The sequence below is a fragment of the Monodon monoceros genome, unplaced genomic scaffold, assembly GCF_005190385.1.
Source record: "Monodon monoceros isolate NGI ecotype Baffin Bay Population unplaced genomic scaffold, NGI_Narwhal_1 Super_Scaffold_15, whole genome shotgun sequence".
Lineage (NCBI taxonomy): Eukaryota > Metazoa > Chordata > Mammalia > Artiodactyla > Monodontidae > Monodon > Monodon monoceros.
The window spans coordinates 72,844,200-72,868,255 of NW_021703771.1; the positions used below are offsets into that span (position 1 = coordinate 72,844,200).

Consider the following 24,056-nt stretch of genomic DNA (forward strand, 5'->3'; position numbering starts at 1 on the left):
CGAGAGAGTGGCATGGACATATATACACTACCAAATGTAAAACAGATAGCTAGTGGGAAGCAGCCGCATAGCACAGGGAGATCAGCTCGGTGCTTTGTGACCACCTAGAGGGGTGGGATAGTGAGGGTGGGTGGGAGGGAGACGCAAGAGGGAGGGGATATGGGGATATATGTCTATGTATAGCTGATTCACTTTGTTATAAAGCAGAACCTAACACACCATTGTAAAGCAATTGTACTCCAATAAAGATGTTTAAAAAAAAGAGTTTGTAGTAAATGTAATTTCATCATGTAGAATTACATTATCTACTTAATCCATTATTACTGAACATTTACGTTATTCCCAGTCTTTTGCCATCATAAATAATGACATAGTTAACATCTTTGTGCATAAAACTCTACTTGTATTTCAAAATTATGTCGTGAGGATAGATTCCCTCAAATTAGAATTACTAGGTCAAAGAACCTGAGTACTTTTATTAAGGGTGTTGATACATATTGCTAAATTATCTTACGGAGAGACTGTCCCAATTCACATTCCCACCAGTTGTGTATTAGAGTACTGCGTCATTTCAACAGTTTGGTAATTTTATTGGCAAATAATGAAATCTTGCTTTAATTTGCATTTTTTGATTACTGATGAGATTGAATGTTAAAAAAATATATGTTCATTAGCTATTGTTTTTTCTCTGTGAATTTTCTATTCATGTTCTTTGCTTATTTTTCTATTGCATATCTTTGGGGATGCCTGTTTTTTCTTTTACTTGTAAAAACACTTACCTATTAACGATATTAAGCTTTTGTCATATTATTGCCAATGTTTTTTCTAGTTTTGTTGGACATGTAATTTTACAATTCTTGATATGCAGAAGTTTCAGATTTTTACATATTTAAGTGTACCAATCTTTTTCTTTGCAGTTTCTTTTTTTTTTAACTGAGTTTAGAACATTATTACTGATTCAAGGATATGATAAATAATCAACTTTGTTTTCTTTAGTTTTATGACTGTTTTTCATATTTATCTTTTTAGTATTTTAGAATTTGTTTTGTGGTAGAATGTAACATGCAGCTCTAAGCAATTTTTCTCTTTCAAAGTAGATAGTTGGATTCTGTACACAATTGATTGAATAACCCAATTTCTTTCCCATTGACTGGTGGCCCTTTCTTCATCTTATATTACTTTCTTATGTAGTCAAGGGTCTATTTCTGGGGCATTTCCTCTCCAATGGTTTGTGGTTTTTGTTCTCAAGTAATACATTGTTTTAATTATCAGCAATAATACTACTTTTATATCTTCTTTTCCTACAGTTAATACCCCTTATTTCTAATTCAGTATTTTTAGTTAGACTAGGATTTTTTTTAGAAGAGTGTCTAATAAAAATGGTAATAGTAAAAAAAAAACCACAAAAAATAAAAGAATCCACCTGCCAATGCAGGTGACACAGGTTCGATCCCTGGCTCAGGAAGATCCCACATGCCGCAGAGCAACTACGCCCATGTACCACAGCTACTAAGCCTGCGCTCTAGAGCCCACAAGCCACAACTACTGAAGCCCACGTGCCACAACTACTGAAGCCCGCGCGCCTACAGCCCGTGCTCCGCAACAAGAGAAGCCACCGCAATGAGAAGCCCGCGCACCGCAACAAAGCGCAGCCCCCACTCGCTGCAACTAGAGAGAGCCCACGTGCAGCAACGAAGACACAACACAGACAAAAACAAAAACAAATAAATAAATTTGTTTTTTAAAAAATCAATGGGGCCTTCTGTGGTAAAAAGGAAGAGGAAATGGAAAGCTAGTCCCTTCGGCCCCAGCAGAAGTTGCAAAACAAGGAGACGGAGGGAGAATGAGGGGCCACTCACAGCGTCCTTACCCTGCCCCCCAGGCCTGCCCCACTCGCTGAGCCATGAGGGGATGGGAGGGCTGGCGACACCGCGATGGATGTGAACAGGAGGCTGAAGGCTTTTCTCTCAGCACAGCCTGGGTCTATCGCAAGCCTCTCAGAGAAATCGTGGTTTCAGTAGGTGCAGCCTCCCACAGGGCTACAGAGCTGCCGTGGAGGAAAGTGGCGGATAGGTGAACTGGAATCGACACCCCTGGATCCCTTGCTTCCCCGGGCCTGGAGGATTTCACGCAGCCTGGGAATGGACAGCACTTTAAGCCAGCATGGTTCCCCAAAAGGACAAATGGGACCGATGACCCTCTCTGTTGACCATTCCGGAAGCCAGGCCAGCCCATTGCTCTGCAGAGGAGCCCGGTGACCGTCCCAGACCCCTCTGCCAGACAACACCAGGTCTCAAAAGCCTCCAGATGCCATTTGGGAGAGGGGCAGGGGAAGGGAGAGGAAACATGAAGCCTGAGTCCTCCAGAAGACAGAAGACACTGAGCTATCACAGACGGGCAAGTGTAAAGTTTGCTCCTTCCCGCTACCTAGAAGGTGGCGAAGAGATTTCATCTATCATAGAAAATAAGGTCTGTGCTCTGTGCACATTGCAGCAGTGATGTGAACATCTGATGATACCCACACTCCCAGCCCGCCCCCGAGCATATGTATCTCTTGGCCGCAGCAAAGTGCCCACAGTCCATTCTCAAGAAAACATATCGTTGCCACAATTCTTTTAAAATTTGTTTCTCTGGCGTGCCATGTGGCATGCGGGTTGCAGGATCTTAGTTCCCCGACCAGGGATAGAACCCGGGCCCCCGGCATTGCGAGCGTGGAGTCTTAACCACTGGACCACCAGGGAAGTCCCTAAAATTTGTTTCTTGATTGCTCTCTTTTCTGTGACTACCTATCTGTCTTTAACTGTTCAAAAGCCAACTTTCCATCCCTGATGCCTTTGATGGGTGTGTGACTTGGGACGGGGGTTGGGAGGTATAAATCTCACACCCATCAGAGGTATCAGGCACCCCATCCCTGTGAATGGGCAATGGGGAGCAGGGTGACGAGTTCCAGTGACTCTAGAGGCAGGTGGAGGGGAGGCAGTTGGAGGTGCAGAGATTCAGGAAGAGAAGAGCTGAGGAATGGGGCCACCATCAGCTTCATGCAGCAGAAACTGGCCCCACGGCCTCTCTGATACAGGACTCCAAGATGGCAGACCCCAACCAAGAGGCTCCAAAGGACAGATACGTACCCCCCAGACCAGTGGAAGATGGAGGGAGTGTACATCTTCCCATCAGTGTGGCCAGTATCTTCCCTCTCTCCCTCAGAGGTACCCTCACTTCCAGCCTGAATTCCAGGCACAAGGAGGTTGGGGACTGGCCCTGAGAACCCCTAAGTTGGTCTCTCTGGAATGGAGGATTTTTCATTCAGGTCCACCGTTTTGCACACACTCTACCCCAGCCTCATGAGCCTTCTGGTCTCTAGAAATGTGAAGATTATCTATGTTCAGTCCTTGCCATGTCTTTTTTTACCAACCTCAAAACCCCATCATGGCTGCCCTAGTCCTGGCCACAGAAAGCCCTGAGCAATGGCAGGGTTGATGCCACAAGCAGGGGTCACCTCCTCACCACGTGGGGCTCTGTTTCTAGGAGACGGCAGAGCTCTCAGTCAGGTAATAAAGTTCAGCGGTCACCCTGGGAGCCCACACCCCACGTACAAATGGGAAGTACGTTAGCCAGAGGCACCCCTTCCCCTGGGCTGCTTCTCCGCTCGCTCAGCATGCAGCTGTGAACATCCCCGTCAGCAGGGCGCTGTGCTGGGGGCCTGGGGAGCAGTGAATGAGGCAGACCTCACCCCAGCTTCTTGGAGCTCATTCTTAACAGAGTCCTGTGTATCTGACCACTTTGCACGTGTGCCTAATTTAATCATTGCAAGAAGCCCTTGAGGAAGTGACATTGGCCCCATTTCACCCTTGAGGAAACCAAAGCAAAGCCATGTGCTGGCTTGCTGATCTCAGAGCCTAATCTGTTGGGCTGCAAACTCTTCCTTCCCATCTCGATTTATTCCTGCCCCTCTCCAGTCTCTGCTCCTGGGACCCAGACAGCAGCTCCTTCGGAGCAAAAATTACCACCTGTCCACAACACTGTAAATCAACTGTTCTCCAATCAAAACTTTAAAAAATTACCAGCTGTTAAAATGCTCGAGCTGGGGGAGGGACCTTAGCGCTTATTAAAAGCCACTGAGAACCAGTTTATCAGGCAGAGAGCTGAGCGCCAGGCCTCGGGAAAAGGAAACAGGAGTGAGAGGATTTGAACAAAGGGAGGTGGTAACGGAAGTGGGTAGGTACCTGAGGCAAATCCTGCCTGACAAGTGTGCCTGGGCAGCCACCATCAGCGCGTAGCCATTTACAGTAACTGACAATCTAAGTGAACGCCCCTGTATCATTAACTGTTGCCCAAGAAGTCTCTGCAGAAGCCAGCAGACGGTCTTATGAAGAGCGAGGCGGTGGTTTGGGGATGGGACGAAAGGAAAGACAAGCGGAGATTCCTTTGGGGTGTGAGATGTAAAGGTCTAACACTGATTGACTCTGTTTCTTACTTGGGGTTAAACTGCAAACACTCTGAACCTGGAGTTTCTAGCCCTTCCACCAAGAGATTTCCCCAGCTCAGGTCAGCAGGGAGACAGGGGGTGACCTCTGAGAGAGGGTGCTCCCTCATCTCATAAAAGGAGAAATGGGTGCAGACTTAGGTGGGAACCCAAGGCCAACGTTGGTTGGAGTCCATTCAGGGGCTGAGAGGCAGGTTGGACCCCCAGCCCAGGAGTGTGCCCCCTACACCCACTGAGAGGGGCCTGATGAAAACCTCCCATTGCCAACCTCAGCTCTCTCATCACTGAAGATTTGTTTTTCCAGAATACGCCAGATTCTGTTAAGGTTTTTAAGAGTTTAAAAAGGTAAACAACAAGTCAAACAAAAAACCCTGTACACCCCCAAATGAGGAAACACTCAAATGAAACCCTTGTCAAGGCCAGTAAGAGGATGTGAAATTATCAGGTGTTTTTTCCCCAGGCTGAAAGCCTTCAACTCACTCCTTTCCTAAATTTGCCTACAGAACATACACCACTGGTACTTGCAGTACGTGTGGGTATTTGTGAGTTTGCCAGGCAAGAAAATGTTGGCAAGAGTCGGCAGCGAGAAGCAACATTCTTCCCAAACACCACGGTGCAGCTGGTCACATGCTTTCAACGAAAGTCACCTTTTTAAAATCTCTGGACATTTTTCTTAAGGCCAAGCGTACAGTGACTCCAGTGCTCGGCTCACAGCTTCCTCCTTCCTGCACATGCCCACATGCACATACACGTACGCACACACCCCTGAAGGTGTAGGGACTGAAAATCCGTCTCTGTGCTGCTGGTCAAGCAGAGCCACCATTCAATGCACATGACCTTCTGAGGGTTCCCAACAGGCTGGCTGCTGCAGGAGGGGCATCCTGGCCCCTGGTGAGGGAGAGGGGTCTGGCGTGTCCTGTCTGCAGCGGGCACGTCTGGAGCTCATTGTGCCTGGGGAGGACTTTGGGCAGCACAGGAAGGCTCTGGCCCCGGAATAAAAGTTTATGGGGTCAGGGTCTCCCACTCTGAGACCAAAGATACATGGAATTGGCAGCCCAAAGATACACAGTGCTGGGGAAATGGAAAGAGCACTGAAGCCAGAGCCTGGCACTTACTGCTCTGGGACCTGTGGCAAGTTACTTACTCTCTCTGAACCTCTGCAGAAGAAGAGACATTCCTTTATGAGAAAAATGCATCTATTTCTTTCACACATGCATAAAGTAATCACCCTGAGTCCTAGAATGTTAGAGATGAGAAAGTACATAAGATTATTATTATTCAGTCCAACCTCTTACCTGTATAAACAGGGCTCAAAAAAGTCAGGTGACTCTATTTACAATAGCCAGGTCACGGAAGCAACCTAAATGCCCATCGACAGACGAATGGATAAAGAAGATGTGGTATATGTATACAATGGAATATTACTCAGCCATAAAAAGGAACGAAATTGGGTTATTTGTAGAGACGTGGATGGACCTAGAGACTGTCATACAGAGTGAAGTAAGTCAGGAAGAGAAAAACAAATATTGTATAGTAACGCATATATGTGGAACCTAGAAAAATGGTTCAGATGAACCGGTTTGCAGGGCAGAAGTAGAGACACAGGTGCAGAGAACAAACGTATGGACACCAAGGGGGGAAAGTGGGGGGTGGGGTACTGGGATGAACTGGGAGATTGGGATTGACATGTATACACTAATGTGTATAAAACATATAACTAATAAGAACCTGCTGTATAAAAAATTAAATTACATTTAAAAACATTTTTTAAAAAGGTCAGGTGACGCATGTGGAGGTCACACAGTAGGTAAGTTGAGGAGCTACAGCTGTACCGTCCATTATGCAGACACTCACCACATGTGGCTATTTACACTTCAAGTTAATTCAAAAGAAATAAAATTGGAAATTCAGCTCCTCTGCCACACCAGCCACATTTCCAGTGCTTGGCAGCCCCATGTAGCAAGCGGCCACCATATGGACCACCATGTGCGGGTAAAGAACTTTCCATCGTCACAGGGAGCTGCGCTATTGGGCAGCCCTAGGCTAGAGGTCACAACTCAGATCCTCGGACTCTTAAGCCCTATGTTCTGTCCCCTGCTCCTGACCTCCCTAGCTTCCTACGTGAAATACAAGGATTTCAGCAAAACTACGGACAAGCATGAGGCCTGCTTCCCAGGTCCCAATCTTACATGCCTGCCACTGCAACTTAGAATTCACATTGAAGTTGACCCACCACTTAGGAAATGATAAATGAAGCCATTGCTCCTGCTTGTAAGAACCAAATAGACTCCTTTTGTTGTTACAGTGAGGAGATGGGAGGTTTTTGGAATAGGGTGGTATGGTCCTTTCGAAATGACTTGAACAAGATGTATGCTCTGAACAAATACATTCCCACTTATTTTAAAAAGCACTTGGCCAGTGACCCTCACTGCCGATCTCCAGAGAGCAGCCACCCCAGGCCTACTAGGTTCAGCCACTACAAATAGACTTGGGCTACACATTCTGAGGCTCTGGGGAGAGGAGCCCATGGAAACTCCTAGAGTGATGGTATGGTCAGAGCACAAGGCTGGAGGCCAGGGTCTGATGGAGCCAGTGTTGGTCTTGGCCAAGCCCTTCTAGGCCCTTCCTGTGCTTTTTCCTCTCTCAACTCAGATGGTCAGAGGCAAGGACAGATGACCCCCTCTCACATTCTCTGTGCTAATGGAGAGGCTTAGCGCCCTGCCGTAAAGCATGACATTATCTAGAACTGCTCATTCTACATCAGTGTTTCTTTACATTTTGGGGATCACAGACCTTCTAAGTAGCTATTGGAAGCTGTGGATCTTCTCCCAAGGGAGCCAATATATGTATACAGATTCTACTTTTTGTAAATCATTTCAGGCCACTGCTGGCTTTGAAGATGGAAGGGGCTATAAGCCAAGGAATGTAGGTGGCCTCCAGAAGCCGGAAAAGGCAAGAAAACATATCATCCCCTAGAGCTTCCAGAAAGGAACACAGCTCTGCCGACACCTTGATTTCAACCCAGGGAGACCCAGGCCAGACTTCTGACCTCCAGAACTACGAGACGATACATTTGTCCTGTTTTAAGTCACTACATTTGTGTGGTAATTTTGATACAGCAGCAATAGAAACTAATACAGATTTTTTTGGTCTTTAAAGAGCCACTGAAACACAACTTCCCAAAGATAATGAGAAAAAAAAACATGGCTGAAAAGTCAGGCTCTTGTTCTCTGTGAGCAAAGGCAGACACAGTCCCAGGCTCCAGGGGACAAAGCCACAGTCAGCAAATCGGCAACAGGCACCCTATAGGATGCTGCTGCCAACAGAAGACACGCTTCTCACCTGCTCAGGGCAGAAAGGACATGCATCCCAACCTGTCTTTTAGGCTCCTCCCCACTCCTTCCAGGACCAGACAGCACATGAAGCAGCAGTATCTTCAAAAACAGAGAATGGCAATGCCTGCGATACTACAAAACTTCAGCGAAGGAGAATTTTCAGAAACCATGTTTCTGAGGTTAACTGAGTTTTGAGGTCAGCAGATAACGAGTAGACACCATGCTGGGTTTCAATAATCTGGCCCCTTTAAAGATGCACCCCACACTGGGAGCTATCCTTTACAAACGAGGATCTGGCAGAGCCTGAGGTCAGGGGTCCTCTTGAAACTCTGGTTGGAGGACACGGGAGGTGTTATTGTAGGAGAAGGAGCGGGTGTGGATCTGAACATCAGACCCCAACTCTCTCCCAGACGTGCCTTTGAACAAATTAAGTCCCACCATCAGGGAGCTGTGAAATTTCTCTTTTTGTTCCTAACTAAGGGGATTCAGGGGGGCAGGGGAGGGGATGTTTGTGTGTATGTGCATATATGTACGTACACACCCTGAGAACACACACAAATACATGTGTTCTAGGTATCTGAGGTCGTTTTTAGGCAGCACAAGTCTGAAAGAATTCATGTTCTGACACACACACGTTCATAATAAGCCTGAGAGATGGTTTCCATTTGTAAGCCACAGACTAATTACAATCGTAGGAGGTAAGGGCGGGGTGGGACTAAATGGATTTACCCAGAACACGTCTAGGTCATGTGCAAATAGAGGACGTGATTTAAATGTGAATTCCAAGCAGCAACAGAGACTTTCATCAAAAGAAAACCCTCTACCATCACCCTATTGTAGCCGTTCCTAAAAAACGTCTGGTCCCTAGGGCCTCCCTGGTGGTCCAGCGGCTAAGACTCTGCGCTCCTAGTGCAGGGCGCCTCCTTTCGATCCCTAGTCGGGGAACTAGATCCCACATGCCACAACTGGGAGTTGGCATGCCGCAACTAAGAAGATCCCACATGCCAGAACACACACGGCAACGAAGATCCTGCGTGACGCAGCTAAGACCTAGTGCAGCCAAATAAATAAATAAATAGTAAAAAAAAAAAAAAAAAAGTCTGGTCCCCAAAGAGAGAATGCTTTCCTGTAGCACCTGAAGTAGTTGTTTTACCCTGCAGCCATTCTGCTCTTTTGATCTGGAATCGGAGAGCTCATATAATCTTAGGACTGGAAAGGTCTTCGATTTAAGCAATATCATCTTACTTTAAATACAAGCCAGGGACTTCCTTGGCGGTCCAGTGGTTAAGATTTTGCCTTCCAATGCAGGGGGTGCGGGTTTGATCCCTGGTAGGGGAGCTAAGATCTCACATGCCTCACAGCCAAGAAACCAAAACGGAAGCAATATTGTAACAAATTCAATAAAGACTTTAAAAATGGTCCATATCGAAAAAAATCTTTACATGTAACCCATGTCTTTCTACTGATGTCTAGAGGAAGAGATGCCTCATCCAGACCAGGCAGAGGCCAGGCCCCTCTCAGAACCCAGCAGACTTTCTTCCTAGGATGCTCAGAACCTACTGGATTCTTTAAAATCCCTTTAACTCCCCCAGAGATCTTGAATTAAGCAGGATTTCAGAGTCTCACCTATCTGGTGCCTCCACAGAGCATGTGTGAGAATGCCTTACAGACGGAAGGACCAGCTCCTAGGCCCCAGGGAAAAGGCAGGGCTCCATTGCCTATTGACATAATCAAGGCTGGCTAAAACTTGAATGAACGCTTGAATGAACTTGTCCTACACACCAAGCAGGGCATATTGGAACTACCCCCAAGCCTGGGCCATCTTGAGTTAACCTTTCCACACTTCTATCCTGCAGCGCCCAATCCAAAGTGAGCCCAGGGACTTCCCTGATGGCGCAGTGATTAAGACACACACACCCCCAGTGCAAGGGGGCCAGGTTCGATCCCTGGTCAGGGAACTATAGATCCCACATGCATGCCGCAACTAAGGAGCATACCTGCTGCAACTAAGACCTGGCGCAACCAAATAATAATTTTTTTTTTTAATTTAAAAACAAACAAACAAAAAAGCGAGCCCAAATTTTCAGGGAAAACCACTCGGTCTGTCAGCCAAAGAATACCCTGTTGACACATTCAGCGCCGATAACACTGCTCTTCTCCATCCACTGTGGCTCAGCTTTTGGAAACGGACGTGCGTCTATTTGTAGCTGTGAGTGACCGACTTCCTATGGCTCTGCCCTTTGCTGGGCTGCAGCTAAGCCAAACAGTAAAATAATGCGCTTGTTTGGGCAAAGCCTCCTCCGTGCCCAGTGCGGAGTGTGGGTGAAGCTGCAGAGCTTCTCTCTCAGCTGAACTTGGCCTCTCCAGGAAAGATGAGTTGGGGCGCGAAGCTCTCATCACCGAAACACACAAGATGCCAATACACCAGTATAACACTGCCTCTAGAGCTCAGGGGCCACAAGCACACCTCCCGCACCCAGCTAGGGAGCCACTCCACCACCAGGGCCGCCACCAGCACAGCTCACAACCCCCAGCAGAGGGCTTCCAGCACGGTTCAAGTATCACGTTTTCACATCTGCTTCTCATAACCTTGAGGGGAGTAGAAGAGTTCTCTCTTGACCTGTGTCACAGAGGAGGAACCTTGAGATACCCCAGCTTTCCCAGAGTCACACAGCTGGTCAGGGACAGACACCAGACAGGGAGCCATGCTCACCAAGGCCCAGCTCTAGGCTCTTCCCCGATTATTCCTGAGTTAGTACGATAAAAGCTGCCGTTTGTTGAACACTTACTTTGTGCCAGCACTGCCCTAGGCATTTCTGTGCAGCTCCAGTTCTTACAATTACCTTCTATGGAGCTTGTAGACCAACGTTACAGATGGAGGAAGTGAGGCTCAGAGGGGTTAACTGACTTATTGAAGGCCACACAGCTACTGAGGGATGGAATGGGGATTCCAAGCCCCATCCATGGGCTCCAAAGCTCCTCGGACAGACCCACCGAGAAGAAGGGCAGTTCTCCCCGCCCGCGGTTAGGGGACGAAGAAAGCTACCTCATTGCCACGTTGCTGCCGTCGATCACTATGGGTCGCAAGGAACTGGCTGGGCCTCCTCTGTCCTCTTCCGGGTCCGCCCTCAGCCCGCGCTGGGCAGAGTCGGGGTTCCCACAGGAGCCCCTGGGAACGAGCAGGGGCGCGGCACTGCCCTCGTGGGCACTGGGCCGGCTGCCCGTCTGGATCAGCTCCTGCAGCACGTCGTTGACCAGGGCATCCTCGCCCAGCTTGCCCAGCACCCTGACCACATCCTCCCGGCCGTAGCCCAGCTTCTGGAAGAACTCCATCTTTCTCGAGCGCTCCATGCTGTGCCAGCTGGGCCCCCGTGAGGGTCCTGCCGCCGGCCTCCTCCTGGCAGAGCCCTACCGGCATGAGCTAGAGAGAAAAGGCATCCATCAGGTGTTTCCTGGGCAGAGGAGGTGAATTATGGGTGCTCTCTCCCCCCACTTATCTGTCAGGAAGTCACGTCGGGGCCTGGTCCCCTGAGGAGTTTCAGTGGCTCAGTGTGCTTGAAGAGCCGTGATGCAACCACGGTGCCTGTACTAGTGGCTCTCCCAGGCCTTCACCCCACTCCCGGTCCCGCAAGGGGGCCAGAGGGACCCAGAGCCGCTGAGCAGGCCACCCAGCCCTGGGGACATTTGTGCACAGGCCAAAGAAATGTTTTTGAGGCTCTGCTATGGCTGAATTGTTCCCCCCGCCAAATTCATATGTTGAAGCCCAGCCCCCAGCTCCCCAGTATGTGACTATTTGGAGATAGGGTCTTTAAAGAGGTGATTAAGGTAAAAGGAGGTCAGTGGAGTGGGCCCTAATGCAATAAGACTGGTGTCCACATAAGAAGAGGAGATCCGGACACAGTTGGGTACAGAGGGAAGGCCATGCGAAAGCACAGGGGAAAGAGGCCATCTACCAGCTAAGGAGAGAGGCCTCAGAAGAAACCAGCCCCACCGACACTGTGATCTCAGGCTTCTGGCCACCTGAACTGTGAGGAGGTGATGATAATAATAATAGTAATAATAATTATAATAATAAATTAAAATTTTAAAAATAAATCTATAAAGTCATCCTTGGTATTGGGGGCAGGGGGCAGGCTCCAGGACCCCTGCAGATACCAAACTCTGTGGATGCTCAAGTCCCTTATATAAAATGCCTTAGTATCTGCATACAACCTAAGCATACGCACCGGTATAGTTTAAAGCCTCTCTAGATTACTTATGCCAAATACCTAATACAATGTAATGCCATGTAAACAGTTGCCAGGGCGTGGGAAATTTAAGTTTTGCTTGAATGGCGCAGGTCTCAGGCTTTGGGAACTCTTTGAGTTTGGTTAGCTGTTCAGGGGGAACGGGGGTTAGCCAAGACAGAGGAAGCAGCAGCAGGTACAGATTCCCCCTTCCTCCGTGGGTCAGTCTTGCCCCTCAGCCAGGCCCCCACCAAGCCAGGAAGGAGGACAGGTGGCGGGACAGCTTCTCCAGGGCCAGAGCAGGTGAGGGGCTCAGCCTTCCAGGGCCTGGGTCTGGGAAATTCCTGGGATTTTTTTTTCGAATATTTTGAATCCACAATTGGTTGAATTCGAGGATATGGAGGGCCGATTGTATACATATTATACGTGCATAAAATAAATACCAAGTCTGTGGTATTTTGCCATGGCAGGCCTGGCAAACTAATACAGCTCCGCGGCTTAAATAGGGGAAAACGCCCCTTGGTGAATTCTATTCCCAGAAACACAACGCTCTGACCTAAATTCAGCTCTGTGCACTGGCACAGCTTTCCCTAGCAATGAACTCAGATCGTACTGAACCTCTAAAATAGAAGGGCCTAACCCAAATTTGATCCTTTCCACTCAGCCATCACTGCCTGGCCTGCACCTTTGGGGTAGTGTTGGACAGTGGGCTGCAGCCTGACAGATGTTTACAAGAAAAAGATGAGTGAGCCAAAGGGGACACTCTGGACAGACTGGGTCCCTCTGTCTTTTCTCTCTTTTCTACTCACAGAGACCTACATCTTTCAAAAAGCCTTTTAAAATATAGAAATAATCACGAAAATATATTGAGTGTGAAAAATTGAAGCAATGTAGAGGTATAGCAAATAAAAAGATATAAGGTCTCTTCATACATACCCCAAATCCCACTTGCCTCTCCTGTCTCCTTCTAGAGTTTTTTCTATGCATTTACTTGCATATCTAATAGATACACACATATACTGTTTAAAGGAGGTGATTTTCACATAAATAGCATCATTCTGGACTTATTGTTTAGCAACGTACTTTTCTTACTAAAAAGGCATTTTGGAAAGTTTTCCCTGCCCGTTTACCTGTTCTGCTGCCCACCGTAACCCCAGCATTTAGAACAGTGCCTGGCACAGCTGAATCTCAATGCATATTTGTTGAATGAATGAATGAATGGTGTTTATCCATATGCCAAATGACGGAAATTTAGATGCTCTTCAATCTTACCCTGTTACACTTCATGCTCAGCGCACATTCACACACATCTGTCATTTCACATCATCCTCTCCTCAGTATTACAGGTTCTTTATCCTCAGTTCCTAGTCTCTTGTTGGAATCCTCTGCAACATTCTCTCTTCTGGGTTCCCAGCATGGCTGCTCCCTCTCCTGCAGGGTATCTCCCTGTAGTGCTGGAACCCAAGCAGGACTCACAATGCCTGGGGCTGGCAGGTCAAGGGCACTTGTAAGCCAACCTCCTGGATGGAGAGGTCTCTCCTGCAGCCTCCACTTGTCAGCTCCCACCCACCTGGCCCACTGACTGCTGCAACACCAAAACTGCCCCCAAGGTCACCATGACATCCTAACTGCCAAATCCAACAGCACCTTCACACGCCTCGCCTTAGGCAAACTCTCTGCGAATTTTGACTCTGTGGACCACTCCATTCCTTGTGATTTTTAAATCCAAAAGTTTTAGACCATCTCCTTCTTGAAACTCTCTTCTCCCTTAGGTTGTACAACTTGGCCTGGGTCTCCTCCTAAGTCTTTCCAGCTCTTTCCTTAGCCTCTGCTCCCTCGTTCAATGTCAGGGCCCTGCCCAGGCCATCTTCCCTCCCCCTCGTGCCCTCTACCAGCCCCTAGATCAATGAGCGCACAACTGCGCTTCTGGCTCAGACCTCTTGCTAAGCACCAGGCACACATGGCTGCAAATCTAGGAGATAAATGCCCTGCAGGCTATTCGATAAAGTGCTGTGGGAACTCACAATGCTGTCACTCACCAGGCATTTGCTGAGCCCACTTCAGTGGTTCTCAAAGTGGGGTCCAGGGGGAGCCCAAGACCCTTTCAGGGAGTCTTTAAGGTAAAAACTATTTCCATAATAATGCTTAGGTGTAATTTGGGTTTTTTTCACCCTCATCCTCTCACGAGTGTACCATGAAGTATCCCAGAGGCTACGTGTTGTGTGATATTGTGACAGCTTGAATGTGGAAGCAGATATGAGAAGCAAGTGGTCTTCTATTAAATTGGCTATTAAAGAGATTTGCAAAAAATGTAAATCAGTGCCAGTCTTCTTACAAATTTGGGGGGTTTTGGAAAATAGAGTTCTTTTTCATAAAATACATCATTTATATTAATATAATTGGTTTATTCTGATTTTAAAATAAATGAATATTTTTAAATTTCATAGTTTTAGTTTCTAATAAGGTACATATGCATAGATAGCTAGAACCCACATAAGCAAAATTTCTTTGGGGTCCTTAATAGTAGATGTCAAACCCTTCAGCATGAGAGGCAAGGCCCCTCACAACGGCTGCAACCCCTTCTCCAGTCTCGATGGCCACATACCTCTAGTTCAGTCTCACCTTTTCCCTGACCAGTGGCCAGTCCTTTTCTCTCAGGAAGGTTGTTCCCTTGGGCCAGGGTCCAGCTTTGGCCCAATGTCCACAGAGGAAGGGGACACTCACCTGCCCGGCAGGCCAGCCTCACACCAGGGATTGTTCACTGTCCCTGAAAGACTCTGGTCTCTCAGGCCTGGAGGCCTCCCCTCGGGCCCTTCCCACTGCAGAGCGCCTGCCCCTCCTCCACCAGACTGAACCCCACTGTCACCTCCTCCGAGAAACCTTCCCAGTCCTGGCGGCCCCAGTCGCTCCCACCTCTACCCCTCCCTGCTTACGCCTGCTCTGTAGCACTTATTTGGGTTTGGAAGAGAGAGAGAAGGGAGGCTTGAGAGGACGGGTGGAAGAAAGAAAAGAGGGAGGGAACACAAACGAGAGAAAAAGAAAGAGAAGAAGGACAGTACAGGCAACACCAACGTAAAAGTCTGTATTCACGTTGTTCTTCGTTTCCACGTCGCTTTCTTGTAGAGACTCTTGCTTGAACTTCCCATCATCCCTGGTGGTTAGGGTACATAAAAGTACTCCCTTCTCACAGATGAAGAAACTGAGGTTCAGAGTGGTACAGAGTAAAGGCTATAAAGCTACTAAATGGCAGAGATTGACCATAAGTAGATGCCCAAAATAATGGGTTGCTTTGAGTTGTGTTCAGGACGGAGGCAACACCTTACCACCACAGAAATGGAAAAACCAAAATACGACTGTGTCAGGTGACTTCTCTTGGGTCACCAAGTAACAGCTACGAGGAGAGTCCACATTTGTTTTGTGACTTTGCGTTCTGGTATGACAGAAACATGAACATTTTCAAACTGAAAAAACTTGGCCTTTTCCCCTGGGGCGGGGGAGAGGGAGTGGGACCCTGACCTTGGCAGCTCCCCACAGAACCCTCAAGTTTCAACAGGGCTCCTTTTCTGAGCAGACTTCTGAAAGGCTATGTGTGGGACAGGAGGGCTGTTTTTACACGAAATTAACTGAAAGAATTCACCTACTTCAGAGGCTTCCCCCCTCTCCTTGAGACTTTAAAATAACTTCGTTTCCTCATAAAATTTCCAAATAAGGGAGAACACGGGGGTGGGAGGCTGCTCTCCACAGCCTCAGGTCACAACCCTCCCCCTTCAGCTGTGTCGGCCCTTGAGCTGCACCACTGCCAGAGCTACTTTTTCCTTTCTATTTTTAAGACCTGAAAGTATGAACAGTTTCATCTTAGTTTTCTTCCTCAATCTTGACTGGAAGTCACAAACAGCCCAGATGATTACTGACACTTTGAAAATCTTCCCAGGTCTCCTGAGCTCTGACAACGGTCAGTGTGGCACGCTGCTCTGTGCTCAGTGTCAAGGCTGTGGAGGTGGGTTCAGGACCTGACAGAACAGCAGGAAAGGAGGGGAGGGACACCTCACAAGTGGAACAATGGGGGTCAGATCAGGTCTTCTAGAATCAGCCAATCCAGAGGGAGGGGCTCTGGGCCAAAAAGCCTGTAACCTCTGGCTGGAAGAGCCCCTAAGGAAAAAAATAAATGAGAAACAGAAGAATGAGAAAATGAGAGGGATAGGAGCTGTAGAGAAACAGCAGCTCACATGGGCACTGTGTTTTCTAGTTACAAGTGCCTGCTGGTATGTCACCTTTGGAAAATCCCCAAGTCCCTGGGACATGGAAAGAGTTCCTCACGTTGCAGGTGACAAGGCTGAGGGAAAGAGAAGTTTTGATGGTGTACCCAGGATTCCACAGCTAATGGATGGGAGAGACTAGGCTCCCAAGGGCGTCCCAATTCCTGCCAGAGGGTGCAGTCCAGGGCTGCTCGGCGGCCACAGAGCAGGGCCAGCCCTCATTCAACACACGACACTGACCCCCAAGTCCGTTCCTGGGTCGCCTTTGCCAGCTCCAGGGAAACCTACCACAGACACCCATCAGAAGTCACCCACCATGCTGAGGAGAAAGTTCTAAACAGGGTCCACGCCGAAGTTTTCTGGTTCAGCTCAGATCTAGAGGCCCTCAGGGAAGCTGTCAGAGTTTGAAGAATTCACAGAGAGGCAAAGACTTCAGCCCGTAAGATATGTGGTTTGCGTTTGGCCTTTTTTTTTTTTTTAACGGAATTATAATTTTTTTAAATTGTGGCAAAATGGTCATAATATAAAATTTACCGTTTTAATGATTTTTAAGAGTGCATTTCAGCGGCATTAAGCAACCATCACCACCATCCATCTCCAGAGCTTTCTCATCTTCCAAAATGGAAAGTTTCTCCCCATTAAACACTAAGTCCCCACCCTCTCCCTTAACCCCTGGTAAGCACGGTTCTACTTTGTGTCTTTATGAATTTGACCGCTCCGGGTACTTCATATAAGTGGAATCATACAGTATTTGTCCTTCTGTGACTGGCTTCTCTCATTTGTCATAATGTCCTCAAGGTTCATCCATGTTGTAGCAGGTGTCAGAATTTCCTTCCTTTCTAAGGCAGGAAACAATAATACTCCATTGTGCGTATATAGCACATTGTGTTTATCCATCCATCCATCCACTCAAGCAACCCAAGTGGCACCTGGGCTGCTGCCACGCTTTGGCTGTTGTGAATAGTGTAGCTGTGAGCCTGGGTGGACTGGCTTGGTCTTTCGTTTTCCCCTCAAACTTGTCTCCTGCTCTCGTGTGCTGTCGTAGGTTACTTCGAGCATACACACAAGTATTTACAGTCCTGATCGATATCCCAGGGCAACTCTGAAGCAAAGTTTAAAACAAAACCCTCTACTAAATGCCACTCCCAGACGCAAGAGGGAGGGGATATGGGGATATAAGTATACGTATAGCTGATTCACTTTGTGATACAGCAGAAACTAACACAACATTGTAAAGCAATTATAGTCCAATAAAAATGTTAAAAAAAAAAAATGCCACTCTGGGGCTTCCCTGGTGGCGCAGTGGTTGAGAGTCCGCCTGCCGATGCAGGGGACACAGGTTTGTGCCCCGGTCCGGGAAGATCCCACATGCCGCGGAGCGGCTGGGCCCGTGAGCCATGGCCGCTGAGCCTGCGCGTCCGGAGCCTGTGCTCCGCAACGGGAGAGGCCACAACAGTGAGAGGCCTGCGTACCACAAAAAAAAAAAAAAAAAATGCCACTCCCAACCTATTCACGTGCCAGGTGTTGGCACTCCCATCTTGGCAACGTCTGGCCCTGGAGAAGAGGTCATATCTTAGGGTTCGTGGCCAAGCATTCTAATGGCTCCAGGGAACTGGCCAAAATTACATTCACTGCTATCAGGTGAAGACTTATTTCCATGTCCTCACAGGCCTTCTTGAAGCCCACAGGGTCATCTTCTAGAGGAGATGGCATTTGGGGCCACTGCCAAACGTTCCTGATCTGCCAGGAAACTAGACACCTGCCAAAAAACATCTAGTCTAGAAGATACTTTCAGGAGCACGGAGACAGGTTTCAGATGTGCTTGAGAGCTCTAGTCCTTCTGAGTTCATAAAATTAAAACATCTTCAAAGACCACAGCAAGAGTTTTTACTTAAACTGAAGAGTTTCCTCTCATTAATCTTTCTCCCACAAAAGCCCTCTTTTTAAAAATAATAACAGAAAGCTTACTGAGAATTTTTTTATGTGCTAGACATGGTGCTCACACTTGACAAATTCTCATTCAGTCCTATGACAACCCTTCAAGGGAGGTACACAAAAGCCCTCTTGACATTAACTACAATTTTGCTAGAATGAGCAAGGTTTCACCCAAAGGAGGTTAAAGATGCTTACCTAATTGTTTTCTACTGAGCCCTCAAAGTAATTGAAGGAGATGATATTGCTAGGATGCCACGCATCCAAGAACTGCCCCCCCTTCCCCGTGTGCTCTGTCTCTCTCCTCCCACCCCTGGACCCAAGTCTGACAGCATTCTGTCACACTGAAGGATGGCCAGGGGACATGCACTCACCAGCAGGGCGTGTCGAGGGCCCTCACAGTGGATGCTGTGCTCCCCTCAGCAGCGGTCACACGCTGTCCTCCCTGCTGGCCAGGTGTCCCGGAGGCCCGGGGAGCCACTTCAGGCCAAAGCTCCACTTCCTTTCACCAGAGTCATGTTCAGCTGCAAAGGTAGTTTTGCTTTGCACTTAAAAAAAAAAAAAAAAAAAAAAAAAAAAGGAAAGGAAGAAAGCAATCAGATGAGGGAGGGAGATAAAGCCTGTGCTTCAGCATGAGTCACTGAATCAAAGTTCAACAACCACATGCAAAACACGCTCTGTGAGGGCAGGGCTGGCCGCAGACAAAAGCATGAGCTCTCTGGCCTCCGACAGTGGACACAGCTGCTCCCACTCATGCCTCCAGAGGAGAAGAGCATCTGAACCTAGATGCTCCTTAGGAGGCTGGGTGCTCACAACTTCACAAACAAAACTACAGCATGGGGCTTTCCTGGTGGCGCAGTGGTTGAGAGTCCGCCTGCCAATGCAGGGGACACGGGTTCGTGCCCCAGTCCGGGAGGATCCCACGTGCCGCGGAGCGGCTGGGCCCGTGAGCCATGGCCGCTGAGCCTGCGCGTCCGGAGCCTGTGCTCCGCAACGGGAGAGGCCACAGCAGTGAAAGGCCCGCGTACCGCAAAACAAAACAAAACAAACAAACAAACAAAAAATACAGAATGCAGGAGCCAAGAGGGGGCAGGGCAGGGAGAGAACAGACATGGCTGTGGAGACTCGGTGCAGGGGGGTGTGGGCAAGTGCCTGCCATCACAGGGGTCCCAGGCAGGTCACAAAGTCCTTCCAGCTCAAGGATCAGGGCACTGGCCTCTGTTGGGGATTATATGACCCTGGGCTCCCCTCTCTGCATCCCTGTATGGGGTGTGCAGCTGCTTCTCTCTCACTGTGGCAGGAGGAGCCTAACCCTGGACACCGTGACCCCAGCGTCCTGCAGCCCAGCTTGCTGCAGCCCCAACAGGTACAGGCAACAGACCCCGAGCTCTGTGGTTATCTCCTGCATTGGAGGATGCCCATCAGGGGTCAGAATAAGAGGAAGGAACACAATCAAATTCCAGAGCAGCCCACCTGCCAGCAAGTGACAACGCCCCTAAAGTGACTTGACCAGAAATGCACAGTCGGCCAGATGGTCAAGCTGAGTTTAGATCCTGGGAGTTGGTGCCGAGGAAATAAAGTCACAAGTTACCAGACCTTTGCTGCTTTTCTTTATTTATTCCCCATCTGTCTCCCACAGAAGATTGGACGCAGTCTGGAATATTGAAGCACCTATAGAATGGATCATCTAAATAAAAAAAAGTACAATCAGAGGAGGGGAGGGATAAATTAGGAGTTTGGGACTAACATCAACACACTACTATATATAAAATAGATAAGCAACAAGGACCTACTGTATAGCACAGGGAATATACTCAATATTTTGTAATAACCTGTAAAGGAAAAGAATCTGAAATATATATATATATATATGACCGAATCACTTCGTTGAACACCTGAAACTAACACAACATTGTAAATCAACTATACTCCAATTTTTTTAAATGATGAAAATTCATAAAATTAATAAAGAATAAAAGTATAATCAGAAATCATTCAAAGAAAAAAAGAACATGTACTAGAACTGGATGAAAATAGTCACTTCATTTGAACACTAATCATAGCTTTGAAATTTGGGGCACAATGGATTTTCTAAAAACAACTGCCATTTGTTCAGCCCCTGCAGTATATTTGTTAACTTTCCATCAAAGTTTCCTAATCCCCACAATAGCTCTACGCATAGGAATTATTATTCCCATTTTTGAGATGAGGTCATCAAGGTTGAGGAAGGGTAACTAAACTGCCCAAGTTCACTCAGTAAGTGGCTGAGTCAGGATTGAAACCCAGGGCCGACAGGCTCCAAAATACTCTTTCTTTTTTTTTTTTTTTTTAATTTAGGCTGCGCCAGGTCTTAGTTGCGGAATCTTCATCGCGGCATGTTTAGTTGCCACATGAGGGATCTTTAGTGGGGGCATGCGGACTCTTAGTTGCCACATGTATGTGGTATCTAGTTCCCACACGAGGGATCGAACCCTGGCCCCCTGCATTGGGAGCACAGATTCTTACCCGCTGGACCACGAGGGAAATCCCCAAAATACACTCTTTACATGGTCACGTGTAGCCTCTCAGCTCCCACCCCCTAGTAAAGCATGCACAGTTTTCAAGAGAAGTAAATATTTTCCTGGTACTAAATTTTAGGAGCAATCAAAGTCCTTATGTTAAGTAACATATCAGATAATATCTTCAACTCAAGTCCTATAGAAGAGGCATGGGCCATCAAATGCCCCTTCTTTACTGGACGCCTCCGTCAAAGCGGAATTGTCACCCCTCAACTCAGAAGAGGGTTTCTGTGGGGAAATGACCTAATGTTGTCCAAGAGCCTTGTTCTCTGACTGTCTAGCCAAATAAAGCTATAGAACTCAGAGCCACACACTGCAAAGGGGCTCCTTGGACCATCTCTCCCAAATACCGGATTCTGAGCCACAATATTTTTACGTACAGGATAGAAACCCATCAAGGAAGGAATTCTCTGTGGAGATTGTCAAGTGCCACCATGCTATGAACTTAATAAAAGATGAACCTGGGCGGTGAACCTTATGAATCCTGATCTGTGTCAACCCCAGGTGAGTGGCACCTCTGCACAGGACAGGCACCACAGTGGCCAGCAGCTAACAGTTTCGCCAAAAAGATGCTTGAATCTGCTCAGCTATCAGACAAGTAAGCATTTGGCAGACATCCTAGAATTCTGTGTCTGAAATCTTGGAGATGTTATGTAGACCAGAAAAATTATTACTTAGCTGGCTTCCTGAGAAAAGAGCCACCATCTGGTGACTTTAAATAACATAATCTGATTTAAAGAAATCTCACCTTGATTCCTCTACAGCTAAAATGACTTAGCTGCCACCACTCTGAGAAGCCAAAAGATTTGCACCACTGTTTAGGTTATTCCTCCCCAGTTGTAACTTGCCAGAGGTTACAATTTTAGGTACTGTATCACTCACCCCAAACTAGACTCTGTCTACAGTAGACTGAAAAGAGGACAGCAGCTTCCCACTTGCAGAGGTAACTCGGTCAATGTCTACATGTCTCTAAAGCTATTAGAGTTGGAGAACAGTGGCACACTTCCTTCTTCTGCTCTGTTTAAGATTGGCACTGAGTCTTCCCTGAGGCTATTTTTTCTGCACTCTGGCCCTCGTTTTAAGACACAGAGGTCTGTACTTTCAGGAAGCAGCCTGGAGGTGTTGAGACAGTGTTCCTAAATGTGGGGTACAGACCCTCCCCAGAGAGGAACACACGAACGCGCGGGCAGATGGCATGGGCTGTTTCAGGACCCTGGGAGCCTGCGGATGGACCCAGGGCAGGACCCCTGGCTTGGCTACCTCCCGTCTATGTGTAGCATCAGTGAGCACCAAGAACAGTCTTTTATTGTATGATCTGTTTTCTCTGTGAGCTGAAACAGGGTGCAGCTGTTTGTAGCTAGGGCGCACAAAGGCTCAGCCCTGCTGGAGGTCACCCAGCTTCCTCCCCAGAGACTGTGCTGCTGGCAGCGCGTGGGAGTTCTTGTTTCTCTGTCACCCCACGAACATTTGAGCCTGTGAAACTTTTTGCTTCTTGCCAACCTGATGTGTGAGAAATGGTATGTCACGTCTCATGGTTATTTTAACTTTTATTTCCCTGATTACTAGTGAACTTGAGGATTTTTTCATATGTTCACGGAGAGTACAGTTTTCTTCTTTTTTCCCTCTATTGCCCATTTTCCTACCACGTAGTCTTTTCCTTATTAATTGGTATTAACCTTCATATATTCTTCCTACTAATCCTTTATCTTTTGTATATGTTTTGTATATGTATATCTTTTGTAGCTTTCAGCTCCCAGTCAAATGCTTGTCTTTTTAGCTTTGTTTATGATGTTTTGGGGCCTGCAGATGGTTTTCCTTTCATGTAGTCAAATCTACTGGCTTTTCCTTCATCATTTGTGCTTTTTGAATCTTGTTTAAGAAATCCTTCCCTATCCTGAGATTGTAAAGATATTTTCCTAAGATTGTCTCTAAAGTTGTAAGTTTCTATTTTTTATAATCAGATCTTTTATCATGATCTGGATTTTTTTTTTCTTTTTTTTACAAATTGTATGAGAAAAGGCATAAGCTTATCAGGATAGGCAGTTTGGTGTCATGAACTTGAAGTCGGGCTGCCCTGTCACTTACTAGCTGTGTGACCTTGAGCAAATTATTTAACCTCTCTGTGCCTCCATTTCCTCATGTGTAAAATGGGGATAATGATTACAGCTATCCCACAAGGATTTCCTGATAATTAAATTAATTAATGCACAGAGGGTGCTTAGAACAGTGCTTGGCATAGAGTAAGTGCTTAACAGTTAGATGTTATTATTATGAGCACAAATTTTAATGAAGATAGGATTACCAGAACTTATGATGGCAAAGTCTAGCACCCAGGGAACACTGCAAAACTGTCAGAGGGCTACAGGGACAAGTAGAACAACCCTCTGGGTCATCAACAGGGAAGTGTACGTCCACTATCCACACAGAAGCAAGTGGGAAAGCTGCTGTCATTGTTCTATCACTTAGCCAATAATCTAACCTCAGTTGTTATTGGCTTAGCCCAATAATCTAATTTAAAACAATTGTGCATTTAAAACAATTTTTGTTATTAAATAAAATCTATGTGTCACTTTCTTTGAGTTCCACCTGAGATGTTACCATAAACAGGTGCAGGGATTAAGGCAATAAAAACATTGCTTAAAAAAAAAAAATTGCTAAATTCATTTCAGTTTCATTTCACACCACGCACCGGGCTGAGAACATAAACACCAACTAAACAAAGTTTCTGCCCCCTGAGTGACACGATTGTCAACAAAGAATGACAGAGACACTGTAAATGTTAGTTGAAGCAGCATTAGCCTAAAGCAACCTCGGCACCACTGATGTCATGGGCTGGATAATTCTTTGCTGTGGGTGCTGCCCTGTGCAGGGTAGGATGTTCATCTGGCCTCTACCCACTAGATTCCAGCAGCACAACCTTCCACATGGTGACAACTAAAAATGGGCCCAGACATTGTCAAGTGTCCCCTGGGGGCAAAATCGCCCCTGATTCAGAACTGCTGGGCAAGAGGTTCCATCAAAGAGGAAGTACTGACTGCACGAGGGGCAGAGGAGGCCTTGTGGAGGACAGGGTGGCTTGGGTGACTCTGAAGAATAGGCCAGAGTGTCCCGAGAGAAGGCTGGGTTCTCTGGGATATTCCAGATGGAGGGAAATCTAGGCAGAGGCTCAGAGGGACAGGAAGCATGCCCAGCTCCCTGGGGCTGAGGCTCGGGCTCAAGGGGAAACGACTCAGCTCAGGAAAAACTTAACAAGCTTTTTTTTTTTT

At 47.3% G+C, this 24,056-nt stretch overlaps 1 protein-coding gene across 4 annotated transcripts in view; it reads right to left on the reverse strand.

Moving 5' to 3' along the window:
• The window catches only part of ZC3H12D (zinc finger CCCH-type containing 12D), a 45,479-nt gene that overhangs the window by 15,689 nt on the left and 5,734 nt on the right, over window positions 1-24,056 (reverse strand). For 2 of the 4 annotated variants that reach the window (XM_029223921.1, XM_029223924.1), the window contains 3 exons: window positions 19,706-19,919; window positions 18,607-18,780; window positions 10,865-11,239 (listed from right to left, as the gene is read on the reverse strand). In XM_029223921.1, coding sequence (XP_029079754.1) covers window positions 10,865-11,169 — 305 coding nt within the window. In that variant the 5' untranslated portion in view covers window positions 11,170-11,239; window positions 18,607-18,780; window positions 19,706-19,919. The remainder of the gene's footprint in view (window positions 1-10,864; window positions 11,240-18,606; window positions 18,781-19,705; window positions 19,920-24,056) is intronic. The other 2 variants (XM_029223926.1, XM_029223925.1) reach the window with 2 other exon arrangements.